This window comes from Maylandia zebra, linkage group LG20 (genome assembly GCF_041146795.1).
Source record: "Maylandia zebra isolate NMK-2024a linkage group LG20, Mzebra_GT3a, whole genome shotgun sequence".
NCBI classification, from domain to species: domain Eukaryota; kingdom Metazoa; phylum Chordata; class Actinopteri; order Cichliformes; family Cichlidae; genus Maylandia; species Maylandia zebra.
In genome coordinates, this window is record NC_135186.1 from 29,806,063 (window position 1) to 29,821,831 (window position 15,769).

At 38.4% G+C, this 15,769-nt stretch overlaps 2 protein-coding genes across 4 annotated transcripts; one reads left to right on the forward strand and one right to left on the reverse strand.

The window, feature by feature from the left end:
* Positions 1-10: 10 nt before the first annotated feature.
* letmd1 (LETM1 domain containing 1) lies at positions 11-8,693 on the reverse strand. Its single transcript, XM_004560437.4, has 9 exons — positions 8,541-8,693; positions 8,101-8,255; positions 7,218-7,333; positions 5,637-5,719; positions 5,320-5,506; positions 4,082-4,183; positions 3,837-3,989; positions 3,656-3,752; positions 11-1,175 (listed from the first exon to the last, which is right to left on the reverse strand). Exons 1-9 carry the CDS (start codon positions 8,654-8,656, stop codon positions 1,099-1,101), a joined length of 1,086 nt encoding a protein of 361 aa, XP_004560494.1. The 5' UTR covers positions 8,657-8,693; the 3' UTR covers positions 11-1,098.
* Positions 8,694-9,493: 800 nt separating this feature from the next.
* On the forward strand, positions 9,494-12,352 carry gtsf1 (gametocyte specific factor 1). 3 transcript variants are annotated; one of them, XM_076878212.1, is made up of 7 exons: positions 9,494-9,522; positions 10,334-10,434; positions 10,528-10,634; positions 11,093-11,219; positions 11,308-11,397; positions 11,904-11,961; positions 12,042-12,352. In XM_076878212.1, exons 1-7 carry the CDS (start codon positions 9,509-9,511, stop codon positions 12,115-12,117), a joined length of 573 nt encoding a protein of 190 aa, XP_076734327.1. In that variant the 5' UTR covers positions 9,494-9,508; the 3' UTR covers positions 12,118-12,352. The 3 variants fall into 3 exon arrangements, with proteins under 3 accessions (XP_076734327.1, XP_004560490.1, XP_004560491.1); XM_004560433.3 differs by having other exon boundaries at positions 9,516-9,650; XM_004560434.5 differs by lacking the exon at positions 9,494-9,522 and adding an exon at positions 9,711-9,828.
* Positions 12,353-15,769: the final 3,417 nt, after the last annotated feature.

A 15,769-nucleotide genomic window follows, 5' to 3' on the forward strand; every position in this document is an offset into this window, starting at 1 on the left:
GAGGAAAATGCACCTTTAAGATTTTTATTTTAGACACATTTCCAAGATATTGTATATAATATTGGCACAACACAACACTGAACATTTGCAGAGCAAGTAATAAAAAAAATCTTAAAAAACACAACATAATTTTTGCATCTTCTATTTCAGATAAACTCTGTGTGCTCTTGCAAAAGGCACAGGAAGCGATGACATGTTCAGTTTTACACTTACACAAGTCACCAGCAGATACAACAGGAATTTCCTCTTCGTAGGAGTAACCAGAAAGCAGGCGAAGGGCTTACAACAAATTTTGCACTTAAGTTAATGTCATTCCAGCCTTTCAAAAAAATAAGAAGGTAAACAATAAAGTGATATCTTGTCAGAAATGTGTGCTGTGCCACAAACCAAAAACTTTGAGAACGTGCAAGACGTTCAGCATCTCATCACACAAGCAAGCTTCAATGACTTTACAGCTGGGCCACCAGTGGGCTTTTTCTTTACATAGTTACTCTCAGGGACTTTCATATTGTCTACTGCTGTTTGACGTCAACCAAGTTATAACGCCTCTTCATCTCCACATTACCCACCACAAGTCCTGTTACCCACAACCTTGATCATGGTAAACAATATTCAAAGTATATAAAAAAAAAACACAAAGTGAGGTACTGGCATGAAAGAACACAGGACATGTTTGATGTGAAATGTAAAAACAAACATGCCCATCTTAATGTAATTCTTTTAAATAGAATGTGTCTGAGCATATCACCAAACAAAAAGAACTGCTGAACTTAAACAGTGTAATAACATGTATCAGTTCACACATGCAAACAAGGTTCACATATAGCAATAGATAATCATTACATTACTTCCACATCACCAGTATAGCACTAATGTCTAATAGATGACAATGGATTCATCTTGTTTTTAAATGCTATTAACTGCAAAGGCTTCTTTTTTGTGGTAAATCCTTTGAATAGAAACGGTTTCTTGCCAAAAACATCCTTAAAATGTTGTTTACTTTCCAAAAAGGAGCTGTTGAAAACCTCTTGGAAAGTTTTGCTTTTCATTGCACGTAAGAGAGTATAATCACAACAGCAGATAGCATGTGGCTTCCTGTCAGTGATGGCTGGGACCACTTGGGTAGTTTGCAGAGAGAAACACAATGCTGTGCAAAAGCAGTGACACCTCTGAGTCTGCAAAAATGAAAGTAAAAAATACATGCTAATGTAATAGCTATAAAATAATCATGCAACATTTAGGAAATACTTAAAAGGTCTTTTAAAGCACCCCCCAAAATGCTTTAAATATAACTCAAAGCCTGATCTTTAAGTCACAAAAGGTAGTGGATATTTTGTCTTGACTATTGTACATAGAACAAGTAGTTCCTATATTGTTTAATGTGTGGAGACAATGTGCATTTATTACATTAGCTAGTTAGCAGATTTAGCCTCTAAACAGTTTTTCAAGCCTCCCGTTATAACCTAAAAGAGCCAAGATTTTTGTGTCCGGCCGCTACTTAAGAATGCAGAATATCTTGATAAAGCTGATTAAAAAGATAGACAATAGCCTGATGGTTTCCAGATGCATTTTGGCAAATGCAATCCCTCTTGCTCTCATTCTGAATTGTACTTGGATTAAAAGCAAAGCCTGCTCAAATGTAATTGTCAGCAGATTCTGAATTATGAGAGAAACAAAAAATGCTGTTAGTGTCAAAAAAAATCTTATTCCTTGACTTGGCATAAATCTGTAGAGCAGCAGATTGTGCACTTATCAGGCTGTTCACACTGCTTTGTTAGGGCCATAAGCTGTGCACCAAACACCTCCTCTAGAAAGTTCACCGGCTCATCATCTAGGGTCATGTACTGAACAATAAATGCAACATGCACAGGTAATGCTGAATTATATTGAATTTTGGTTCCAATTAAATGCCCTTTCAGATTAAGTATTTTTTAAATGTTTAACTTTAGAGTAAAGTCCTGCATCAGTGAATGAACTGAGTATTAACATTCAAGTACAAACAGACACTTCATATTCAAATAAGAATTAACTTAAATAATTTTCTGTTCTGTCACTACACATGTTCTTGAGTGAGACCGTTTCTGGAGCTACTTTGATACTACTGCAGTACATAGAAGGAGAAAGGCTTGGTTACTCTTCATAAAGATGATTTATATGTTAGATAAACATGCAGTATATTTCATCAGCCATTATCTGCAGGGTGTTTCATTTGTTTAGAGGGCAGGTGTTGAACTCCAGGCCTCAGTGTCCGGTGTCCTGCAGGTTTTAGATGTGTCCTTAATCCAACACAGCTGATTCAAATGGCTAAATTATCTCCTCAACATGTCTTGAAGTTCTCCAGTGGCCTGGTAATGAACGAATCATTTGATTCAGGTGTGTTGACCCAGGGTGATATCTAAAACCTGCAGGACACCGGCCCTTGAGGCCTGGAGTTTGACACCCCTGGTTTACCGAAACAAAAAGTGGAGTGCCATCTGTTGGAATCATGTCAAATAGCAGTACAGACTCATTCCACTCATTTGGCTACAGATACACTGGAGTTTAGTAAAACTGGAACAGAGATGATTTGTGGGACAGTCTAATGGGACAGACACTGATCAAAAAATTAAAGGAACACCTTTTAGGAACACTTCTGGGATGTTGATCTGGTCAGTTAAGTAGCAGAGTGTGTTTATAACCATTTTCAGCTTTTTTGGTGCACTGGAGGGGCACCAATGAGACAACCATGAAAATAGGAATGATTTTACCTCATGGGGGCAAGTGACATTTTTACCCTTCTCATCTTTTCTGACAGATTTTTCACTCGATGGCTTGGGTCAGTCTCACTATTGGTAACATGAGGCAATACCTGGGCCCTATAGAGGCTGCACAGGTAGTCCCACTTCTGCAGGATAGCACATTAATGTGTACAATTTCCAGAAGTTTTGCTGTGTCTTTCAGTGCAGTCTCAAGAACAGGTGGATTCCAGGGGACAGGCTGTAGAAGGTCGTTAACCCATCAGCAGCACCGGGATCGATTAAATTTTGGCAAAAAGGACGAGCCTGTTAAATAACTTTTTCACTTTAACTTTCAGGGTGTCATTAAATTTAGCCCTCTGTAGGTTGATACTTCCATGTCCATCACACAGTATGCCATTCTTTCATTCCTAACATATTACCCAGTCCACATCAATATCTAGCACGATTTCTTTTCGGATGTCCTTTCAAAGTGTTTTTAATGTTTTTGAGCAGTGTACATCCAACAGATGTGCTGCACTTCAGCTAGCCACAGCATCCACAAAGCACATCAACTCTAAATTGTGCTCCACATACACATGCATAAAGCCAGAACTTTAGTTTAGGCTCATATTTACTTACATTTTGAACTATTATTTTGTTTTATTTTAATCCATGGTTTTTCTGACTCATTATGGACATTTTGGGGCTGACTATACAGGTAAGCACAGTAGAAGCAATCAAGTCTCAGCTACTTTATTAGGGAGAAATCTGTGCAATATTCTGTCTGGAAATTTCTCTTCACATAAATCCTCTTAAGGAAACAGGTAAAGTTATTTTTATTACAATTCTGGTCATTTTTCTTTGGCTCTCATCAAAATCTTTAGGGTAGGTGACAGAAAAAAAAGAATCTATACTGCAAATCCAAATAATAATAATACCTTTCAATGAGCTTGACACCTGTAGCCACTGGGACAACCATTCACGACACTGGTTAACACCAAGAACATCAGCATTGAGGCCCCTTAGATAACAAGCCTGAAAGGAGAAAAACATCAAGTATTTATAAAATGGCTTAAAGAGGAAGGCACTCAGTATATAAAGTCATGGAGAGTGATGGACCTGTCTGAGTTCAGAGTCATTCAGCTGGTGAACGCCCAGTCTGCTGAGGCCCCGGTCCAGTTGGAGCAACTCCAGCCCGTGGCTGCTTAGCCGCTGGCCAATCAAGAAGCCGGGGAGCCGTGGCGTCAAGAAGAGCAGCGGGCTGATGTGTCTCTGATTAGCCATAAAAACATGAATACGAAGGCTTTACTAAGCCTTTTGCATTCCTGTTAACTGAGACAGAAAATTGGAGGAGTTTTACTGACCATGTGATCAACGCTCATTCTCCTTATACCCAAAGGAGGTCCAGAAAACAGGCTTCGGATAGCAAGGATTTCAGACGCTTTGGGGTTTGCTCCACTTTGGACCTGAACAAATATCAAACATACATGTACTGGTTAGAAATGAACAGATCTGCAAATCTGTACTGTTTCACACAGTTCACAGCCAAACTTTGTGGCGTTTAGGCACCATCATGACTGACTCCTGCAATGTTTATTAAACTGAAGAATGAGAACTAGGGTGCACTTACTATTTGTGCATCCATAATGAACAGTTTAAAATTTAACAAATAAGTTGTAGTTTTCTAATGAAAAGAAATGACAGTTATCCTCGCAAACTGGCCAAGTATCCCAGCTATGTGTCCAAAGTTTGAAGTGAAAAACTGCGCGAAAGAATACTTAGCAGAGCAGAAAAACAATGCACTATTTTAAAACCACTGACAATTTAGAGTGAGGATTTCCATTGTCTTAATAAGAGGGGGGATACATTAAATAGCAAGTGAGGAGTCAGTTTTCACAGTCGACATGGAAGTGGGGAAAAAATTGGACAGCATAAGAATCTCTCAGACAGAACTGTAATGGCCAGATCACTTGCACAGATCATCTTCAAACCACAGGTATCAGGTGTTTCCCCAATAAGCATGGGTTAGTACTAGAAGCAGGCCAAGCACAGACAAGCAACAAGATTTCTTGGGTGCTTACAAGATTATAAGCACCCAAGAAAGCTGACAGGACACATGCATGGAGCACAATAACCACAGACAGGTCATAGTGCGCATGCTCTCGGCTCTCCACCACTAAAATCTACCCAAATCATCAGCTGGATAGCCTTTAGTGATTATGCAAGTGCAAAGCTGGGTTATTGAGCAAGGGAAGAAGATGGATCAGTTTGATGAGTCACATTTTCTCTTACATCATGTGCACGGCCAAGAGGATGTGTGTGCGTGTCCTTAACTTTGGAAGAGTGCTGGCAGGATATGCTACAGATTTAGTGCAAGACAGTAGAAGAAAAGTGATGTCTGGGCAATGTTCGGCTGAAAAATCTTTGGTTCTGACATTAATGAGGATGTTACTTTGAGACATAATATCTAGTTATTCCCTGATAACTCGTGCTACATTCAGGAAGATAACATTATAAGGGGCCACACTGTAAAAACTGTTCGTGAATGATTAGTGTACTTTGAAAGCAGAAAGCAGTACTGCTACACATTCCCGATACTTACTTTTGCACACAGGTCCTTAAGTTGTCTCTGTAAGTGACCATTTTTGACCTGCTGACTCGTGCACTCAAGTCCTTTGAGCACCGGCCAGTGGTGCCGAGCTCTGAGGGAGTGGTACACTCTCCGAAACTCCAGCTGCTGGCTGGGAGTCCAGAAGTGAGGGATCAGGAGCTGACGGGGGAAGAAATACCTGTCGATGCAGGAGGAGGTGTTGTTAGCAGAGTGAGGCACACTAAGTGACAGAAAATGATTAATGAACAGGGACAGCAACATAAATAAGCCTGCAAATCAAATGAGATGGTTATTTCAAGAGGACTCACATCAAGACAAAAACCAGGTAGTTGGCAAAGGGAGGGATGGATATGATCACCAGCGGGATGGCCTTGATCAAGTCTCTGCGAAACTGTCAAACACAAGTCAAGTGAGCCAAGTTACTGTGAGACATTACAGCCCTGAAACACTGACAATGCATAAACTAAAAATACTACACTGCCATAAACACAGGAATTGAAACTCTACCAAAATCTACACTAATTTATGAGAATGGGTGACTAAACGCTAATCCCTCCCCTTAAAGGATGCTCTGACAGTCCTCACGATTATGAAATTCTTTTTAAATACCATTAGTATTTACTCAGAGCGATAGCTCAGATTGAATACCTGACGTACAAAATCAGAGAGATGAATCGGCTGAGATGTATGGAGGGGAGAAAGTGGGATTATCGGGAAAAGGATGCAGAAGATGAGGCTGACAAGCAAGAAAAAAACAAAAGAAAAAGGAGCTTTACGGTTGTTTTGAAAGGAAACGCTGATGGTTGGCATGAAAAGGGAAGATTTAGAAGACAAGAAGAGTTGGAAACAGACATTCCACTGAACTGATCAAAAAGAAGAAGCTGCCAAAAATAAATAAGAGCATTGCTTACATCAGCATTACACATTTTTCAATGCTGATAAAGTAGATGACCTTCTCTACCTCCTGAGGCATGCCATCCCACCCCTAATGAAGTGCTAGCATCTTGATAAATCCTCACGCCTGTTAACCTAATACCAGACAGAATTAACTCATTATGACCGGTTCAAACAGTAGGTGTTTGTTTTTTCTTTTTATGGTTGATTTAAGCCTTTTCATTTTAGGAGTTTAAATTAGAATATATTAATTTGTTATTTTGATCTTGAATTCTGTTTTTCTGTCTATTTATTCTTTTAATGAATACAAACTGATGGCTGCACTAAATAATACGATAGTTTATTTGCCTTTAAAATTTTATACAGTTTTGCCAATTAGTGTCAAAACAAAATAGAACTGGTTTTATTTGTGTGCATGGAGATGGTGTTAACCCGACATGAATTCCCATTGCCGGTATTACACTAATAATACTCCAATCGATAATCTAAATAAAATAGGATTATATTGGATTTTCTGTGACAAAATGCATCACATTTTGGTAGATAACGTGATAGAAAACGCAACTTTTTTTGCTAAGAGTGAATGTATGAAGGAAAGGACTTTTAAAAAGATCCCAGATAAAAAAAAAAAGCAGAGGGAATTTCTATACAAGGGAATTTCTTTTTGCAACCAGGGTTCGCCTCCTGCTGGCCATTAGACAGAATGCAGTCAAAAGAAAATTTTACACTCAGAAGCAATAGCATCATATTAACAATCAAAATCAAGTATATTCCAAACTTTTGCAATTTGAAAGATTAAAAAAATCAAATAATGTTTTTCTGACTTATTGCAGATTTAATAATAACAAAATAAATGTAATTATATTTAATACAAATTTAATAATAATAAAGAAATTACTCATTTTCACTGAGCTATAAGCAGTTTGATTCCCTCCATTTCTAATATGTGTGGAAAATTCTGATATTTCTGTGTGCAGTGTGGTAAACAGACCCACCTGTCTGAGTTTCTCCATGTCCCTGTAAGGCAAATCCTGGAACTTTACTCCATCAGACCACATTTTTCCTTTTATCCTCCTGATATCTTTGGCATCTCGGAACAGTAGCTTGAATCCTGGAATGAGTGACAGAAAAATTTGTTTTAAATATTACTGTAGATTTTAAAAAACTTATTTTAATCTTAGAACAAAGTGCTTTGTAGCATGCTGTTTATTTAGACACCAACTCCTTAGCCTGCTTGTACTCTGTAGATGTTCGCTTTAGATTGGGGCCACAAAATGATGTAATTGTATAATCATTTGTATATTACAAACAGTATGTAGTATGCAATGTTTGTTTGCTTGTTTAATGCAGTTTTAATAAAGTAAAATGAAAATTTGACTTGCAAGACCTGAAAAAAATAAGCTCGGGTAAGTGATGGACAAGAACAGTGTTTTCTGGATATAATGCTGCTGATGGGGTGATGTTTGAAAGAAGACAACTGGACTTCTTTAGGTTTTTGAAGACATTTCACCTACCATCCAAAAGGCTTTTCAATTCTAGAACAAAAGCAGACACACCTATACAGGAAGTAAAGACCCTGAGGACCCTGATGTTAGTAGACCAGGTGAAACGATCATATTAAGGCCATGGAATATGAGAAATCTGGCTATTAAATGTCTTATTTTAACTCCAGATTCTGATCATGAGTTGGGTCTTGAATTCTCTCTCTCAGCAACTTTCATCTTCAAAAACCTTCATATATAAGGTGCCTATGTACTACAGCAGCCTGTTTCCTGGTCCCTAGTCAGGTTTCCCAACCTCATTGTTGGGCTAACAACACTCACAGGGCTCTCCTGCAGTTTTTTGGAGACCTCAGGAGTGAGTAAACCGTGAGCTTACCTTCCACGAAAGTGTGATAGAGCAGAAAAAAGCGGGGAAATCGCTTTTTAAGGAAATCTTCATATTTGGTATTAGCCCACTGGAGTTTGGAGGCAACATAACGAGCAAAACCTCGTCTGACTTCGGACGATGAGTAGTGTCTACACAGGGGCAGTCTGTCAGAGAGGAAAGATATCTGTCATTAAAGGAATAAAATAATTGTTTGTACATTAAAGAATTAAACATGATTACTCTTTATCGTTGGGGTATGCACCGATCACGATATAATAATTGCACTGATGAAAATATCAACAACGTACTTTATTTTTTATTTTAAATTTTATTTTCAATATCTCTTATCAGCCGGTAGGTATAGCTAGCTTAGCAAAGGTTTACGAAACACGAGTAAAACAAAAATGATAAATGATGGAAGCGACGATGTTAATCGGCTTCATATATACCTGAACTGACAGACCACGTAGGGAGAGTAAAGACCATGTGTTATCCTGTTTTTACCGAGACGACAGTGTCGGATTAAAGACAGTTGACTACACAGACTCGAACAGGACAGCGCCATGTTTGACAGGCAGCGCACTTACCGTAATGACGCTCATATACAGCAAAGATTAAAGTGAGTCAGTTACCGTAATGGAAAAAAATGGTGCCAGGGTAAATAAGAGTCACATGCTACTAAGTGTGTAAAATGATGGCAAAAAATAACCTTTTTTGTTTTATAAATGTAAATAAGCATTCTAAAAACACTGACTCTTTCATATTTTAATGAACCATCTATTCACAAAATAAAACGTCTGCTTTAATATAAGAAAAATATGATATGATGTGATACAAATAGGTCCAGTTACAAATAAGTATTTTATTATAAGTATATTACATTTTGTTGTTTTTCGCTGCTCTAATACAATAATTTCTAACCTTTTAAGATCACTAAAGAATTTCAGATTTTTTCTTATTCTTCATACTACTTCTTTGCCAGTAGCTGTGTACTTTTACGTTAGCATTTTACTTTGAGTACTGGAATTTTACATGTAATCAGTAGTGTCTACTGTATGTACTCTTACTTTTGCAGTTCATTTAATTTAGCAATCCTTCCAAAAGTCAGTGCAATTTAATTAGCATGTTTTATTGATGCTATTTATCATCTTTACTTAAAAATGAGTGGGTAGTTTTTGCACGGACAACTAATTTAATTAGCTGCTTCTTCCACCAAAAGCCAGAGATTCAGTTTGCACATTTTATTGATAGTATTCATAGTTCATATAAAAATATTTTTTAAAAAGAAAAAAGGTAAAATCGGCCCTGCGACAGACTGGCGACCTGTCCAGGGTGTACCCCGCCTCTCGCCCTATGACAGCTGGGATAGGCTCCAGCGCCCCCCGCGACCCTGAAAAGGATAAGCGGAAGCGAATGGATGGATGGAAAAAGGTAAAATCCCCGTAGAGCTAATAAAAAAAATTTAACTGCCAAAAATCACGTGACTCTTCGCGAGATTTAAAGAAGTGGGGCGGCTCTGGTTGTTTGATGTCTTTTGAGAGAAACGGATCTCTTTCATGGTAATTTTAAACTGCTTCTAGGCTTTATTCGAACCATTTTCTATAAACGTTACAAAAGTTAAGTGCAGGTGTTTAAAATTCACGTGTTAGTGTCTCAGGCAATGTGCTGAGTAGCTAGGCAACTTTTTTGCTAACAGACTTTGGAAACCGGCCAGGTCTTCTTGCTGCATATTTTACGGTAACGTTTGATGAGCTAGGTACTGTGTAGCGTGTCCACGAGTTAGCTCTGCGACTTATTTTATCCATATAGAATGGCTTTATATCAGTCAAACGTGAATATTTGGTCATCATGGGATGTTTAATCAGGTCAAAGAAGAACTGGGGGTGTAGGAACCACCTGCACCTATACTGAGACACAAAGAGTTGGGGGGGGAGGAAGAGCTAGCTTCATTCACTAAGGTCACTCATGTTTCTGTCTTTGTACACACATTAGGAGTATTTTTTTTCTTCTTCTCTATATTTAAAAATAATCCAAACCAGCAGGCTAAGTTAAGCTCACTTTGGGGTAACAGAAAAATGTTGCACACCTGCAGAGCTGAAGGGTTAATGTGGTTATGCAGCTTGTGAATGCTGTGCCATGTGTTGGCATTACCAAAGTGCAAGCATTTAGCTTACACAATTCCTGCGTGTCTATTTGGGGGTGGGTGGTTATATTTTAATTTAAACTGTTTGCCTGCCCACAGTAAATTCCAGCTACAGATGGCGAGCAATTTTGTAATTGGAAGCACCAGCAGTCCCTGCAGGACCTCTTCTGCAGAGCCAGCACAGCTGGTGGAGGAATATGGTGAAACTTTTTTTTTTTTTAACATTAAGGTGTTGTCAGTACTTTAAATCCTAAGTTAATGCATTTGCTTCTCCCCCCCCCCCCCCTTTAAAGATGGGAAAGGAAACACAGACCCAGAAAAACTTCTTCAGTGCCCTTTTGATAAAAACCACAAGATCCGGTCCAGCCGCTTTCCTTACCACATCATAAAGTGCAGGAAGGTGAGTCAAGTGCTAGTATCTTTAAAATTTTAGGTTTTAGTTGTATTTTCTTTCTATTTTACATTAGTCTGTCAAATTGAGTTTACTCATTTTAGTTTTGTTTTTTAGTTTCTGTAGTTCCAGTGATGGTTTTAATCTTATAAGAGACTTTGGCCTTGTTAGATGTTCACAGCAGCCATTACAATGCAAACATTAAATCTTGGAAGGGCCTCTGGATTTCATGCAGCTGAGTTAAACAGGATCCTATTGAATAATCTAACCACTGAACCAGTGCTTACAATTATTTTTATTCAGCAGAACATCAAAACGCTAAAGTAGCCAAATTTTCTCCACTGGTGGATGAGGGAGAATAAAAATTGCTAAGTGGCGAAGCTGGTACTGGTCTTGAGTAATTTCCTGGCTTGAATGAAACTTTAGCCATGATCGAAAGTTTAATTGTTTATACAAACTCTCTGCAGAACCATCCCAAACTGGCCCGTGAACTAAAAACCTGCCCTTTTAATGCTCGCCACCTGGTCCCCAAACATGAGCTGGCTCACCACACTGAGACCTGCGAGGACAGAGTTCCTGTGGACATGGAAGAAGGTAAGACTGCTTTTTTTTTTTTTTCTTTAACTTAAATTTAATCATGTTTAACCTCGTGAATATTTCTTATTTTACACCCCTGTTACAGATGGAAGTTCAAGTTCAAATGGACCTTGTAACTGGCATGTCCCAGTCAGCACTTGGGTTAACCCAAACATGACTGAGGATTGGGATCAAGGTATGACTTATAACCTCATCATCTTGGTATTGGCACAAGGATGACTAACCCTTACCTGGCTGTGTGAATCAAGCGTTAAAGTGCTTTAGACTCGTTTTCCTTGTAATGGAAAGCTGAAGACAACTGCTCCTCCTGCTTGAAGCTTACGCTCACTTGATCTGTGACCTCTGTAAACGCTTCATCTGGGTTAATGGTCTTGGTTGCTAGTTTTAGTAATTATTACTGAATAAAACTCTTTAACTCTGGAAGATTGTTCAGGGCTGTTGTGATGAACTGCTACTGTGTAAAATGTGAAATATCCCATTTCTCACCTAGGTCAACCTTTTTCGAACCTTGTGTCTGAAAACTGCTTTTCCCCCTTCAGTTTCTGACTGTTAAACAATACTTTCCATTTTAAGAATGGGTCTGGGTCTAAATGCACCTGAAATATAAACTTTTTGTGCTGCACCCTGAGACATTGAGACAATACTTAGTGAAAGTATTAAGGTAACTGTCCCATCTTGCAGAGGCAGATAACACTGCTCCTCCATTTGTGTGGGGTGAAACCAAAACCATTGGGCCAAAGTAAGTCAGCTCTTCCATCAGTCTGAATCGGCTAACAGTAGTTTTTCTTTGTTCTCTAACTGTTGTCTCTCTCCCACCAGACAGGAAACAAGACCCACCAACAATCTTGGTCCAACGTTTAGATCACCCAGTGACATTCCATGGTCTGGTTTTTAAGCTATAATTTGTATTTACTGCATATGCAAGCATGTTTAGGCATTTCCCTTTTTAAATTTGTTCTTAACATTTTTTTTTTTTATAAATCTCCCTCAATATGACTCATGCCTTCTGCCAGATGCAGACTACGTTGATGTGATATGTCCACTTTTTTTTTTTTTTTTCGTCGCGTCTAGCATCCTCACTGTTTAGTCAGACTGCATTGTTGCTTAATAAATCTGTTTACGTGAAGAAACTTGAGTAAATTCATTTTCAGTCACATGCTATGCAATGATTCAAGATGGTTTAAAGGCAAACTTTTCAAGTCCTATATTTGCAGCACATCCCATATTTGACGCTTATAACAGCTTGGAACACTTTGACTTCAGTGTTGCTTTGATTGGTTAGCATTCAATATAACGCACCCTGAGGTAGCTGTGTTTTAGTACTATATAAAATTGAGTTGGAATGAGTTCTTGGCATAATTTCATCAAGGTGCTCCACGCATTCCTCAGATTTTGAGTGACATGATTGCATCACAGTTGCTACACATCCATGACTGGAATTTCATGTTCCGCCACATTGCAAACGTGCTCTATTGCAGCGGTCCCCAACCTTTTTTTGCGCCACGGACCGGTTTATGCCCGACAATATTTTCATGGACCGGCCTAAGGTGTCGTGGATAACTACAACAAAATAAAACTAGTACCGAAAAAAGAAAATTTATTCATAACACATGGTACCGGTCCGAGGCCCGGGGGTTAGGGACTGCTGCTCTATTGGATTGAGATCTGATGACGTGGAGGTCATTTGAGTACAGTGAACTTGCTATCAAGTTCAAGAAACCAGTTTGACATGACTTAAGAGGTTTGCAAAGTCCTGCTGGGCCTTTGTGTGGAGTGGTTGGATGTGGTTGTAATTTTTAATAGAGGTAAAATGTTTGGGTTTTTTAGCCCTTAAATATCCTGTGGATCAGGGCTCATAAACGCTTGAAAATAAAATTAACTGAAGTAAAAACCTAATTGTTTTTAGGTTTCAACTGGTCTAGCTGTTGGTTTGAGGTGAAGTTGAATTTGTAGGTACACGTCATCCTCTATTACTCTTTCCACTTTTCATAATGCACCAGTGACTGTAAACCATCCCCAGAGCCTCACCTTTACTCCTTCAATCATGCTTCTTGTCATTGTGGCTAGATAGTTCTGCCTTTGTCTAATCCAACCATAAAACTTTTCTCCAGAAGGCTAATCCACGTGGACAGCTGGAAATTTCAGTCGAGTTTGAAGGTGTCAGTTTTGGAGCAGGGGTGTCTTTCTTGGCCAGCACCTTCTTAGACCATGACAATGGTAAACTGTGATACTGGTTTCCAGTTCATGGCAGGCTTCACTCTGAGTGATTCCTGGGTTGTTCCTGAACTTGCATACAGTTGTCTGAACATGCTCAATCATCCAGGTAAGGAGATCCTGAGGACAAGTTTGAACTGTTTAGAAACGGCCTTCCCAACTCGTGTAAATCTACAATTGTCCTTAGATGTTAACTGAATTCCTTGGACTTTCACATTGTGCTGGGTATTGGTCAATCCAGTAAGTGCTGTCAAACAAATCCTTTTTATTCTGGCAAAAAGAAACTACCAGTTGTAGTCAATCATGATCAGTAACTAGAAGATAATGTGCTTTGGCCCTCATCATGTATTAAAAGATTAAAGTGAATATACGTAAATATTTGATCCTGTGTGGATTATGCAGAACCATTAAAAGGCCAGAGTAACATTCATACCCAAGATCAGTCTGAGCACAGCTGTGTATTAACTGTCATTTTCTGACCTCTGGATGGCGCTATTTGTCAACTTTCTACATTCATTCTTTCTCTTTACGTTCTGTCACTTTGACTTCATTATCACACATCGATTCAATGATCTTCTCTTGTCGGACATGTTTAACATGTGGCTTTTCCGGGTATAAAGAACATTTCTCTCTTGACATTAACTTTGTCATGCATCCAAAGCTGCCGCATAAGAGTGAGCTTAGTTGCAAGTGTCACGATAATCCAAGTGTGAGGGGCAGCATGCCAGCCCACTCTGTCATATCTAAGTGGCATTATTGATTTCATGTGATGACTGTCTATTTTAGTTTTGGCTATTATTAGAAATGTTCACGGGGGCGCTAAACTGCTCTGTGACCATCTGTAAGAACAGGTGACTGAGTAAAGAAAAAAACGTGAACCCTTCACCTCTAAGGTGAAGTGATCTCTCTATTAAGCAGTGAGGGAACATTTTGTTCTAAGGTTTTCCGGTCCTATTAGAGGAAAGCATCTCTACAAAGCAATAAAAAGTTTATAGTACGTGACCAAATTTGTTATATTTCTGTATTTCTGGGATTGGTATCCTACAGAATGACATTAACTCCATCCATGGACATTCACCAATCATCTGATAAATATTAAATTGATGTTAACCATTTTAGCTAACATCAACTTAATTAAATATGATTGACCTTTTGATGACAACCGTCATCAAAATACCAAATACGGGAATTTCTTTTTTAGGATTGTTGTACAATCCCCAATCCCTACCAGTAATTTTCAGTTGTAGAATCCATGCCAAGGATCATTGAAGCTGATCAAGCAAGACACGGTGTCAACACCTGACTAAGAAACTTGATGCTGTTTTTTCCTTTTATTTTTCATGCATCTGTACCCAGTCTGCGGGACCTCTGTTCTATATATTAACACCAATATGTTTCAATGAGCTACAAGAGCTGCTTATAGTTGTGTTACTACTTGTATGACCACTTAAGGTGGAACATGAAGATGCTTGTATTGATATAGATCTTATAACCTTGCCACTAAGCAGGCTTAAATGTCACGGTGCCCTTTTTAAACCAGCCAATGATGTAATTGTGTATTATCAACGAATAACTGCTAGTAGGAGCCCATGCTGTCTATTTAAATAACACGTTATGTGACATAAAGTGTCTTTTAAAAAAAAGGAGGTAAACTGAACTGAGCCAGTATTATAAATAGCTCTTCAGATGCTCTCTGATTTCTTAATACCGCGGGTGTTCGTATCTGAGATTTTATGAGTATTTTTAGAAAGTGATTTTATCTCAGCATGGAAGAAATCTTCAGATTTTTAGTAGTACCCTGTGCTCATTGTCGTGGTTGTGCATCAGATACATATGTGATTATTTCAAGGCTGCCAGTTTATTTAAAGACATCACAGGGAGGGAGGGTGTTATGTTATGTCAAAAAGTGGAAAAAGATCCGTTCCTTAGTTGAGAAGTTGGACTGTGTTAAAACTTTTGAACAAGAAGGGTCTTTATGTGAAGAATCAAAATGTATTAGATTTAAAAGTAGAATTAAAAACCGGAAAGTACCACAGTTGTAAATACTGAATTTAACTTAAACATCCTGAATGTTTATTTTTTCATCTGTAGCAACAAGTAAAATTAAATTTGTCATACAAAATTGTCATATGTATCACAATTTTTAATTTCACAATTACTGTAACCAACAGAACTGGCAAAGTAATCAATGCTATCAGTTAAAATCGTCTTTGTCTCTGGTTTTACTCTTTTCTTTTCTTTTTTTATGGTAGGTTGCAGTCACCAGCTCTATCAGCTACATGCTGACATGTTGGAGTGACAAGATCAGTTCATCTTGTGATACAGTCTTCGAT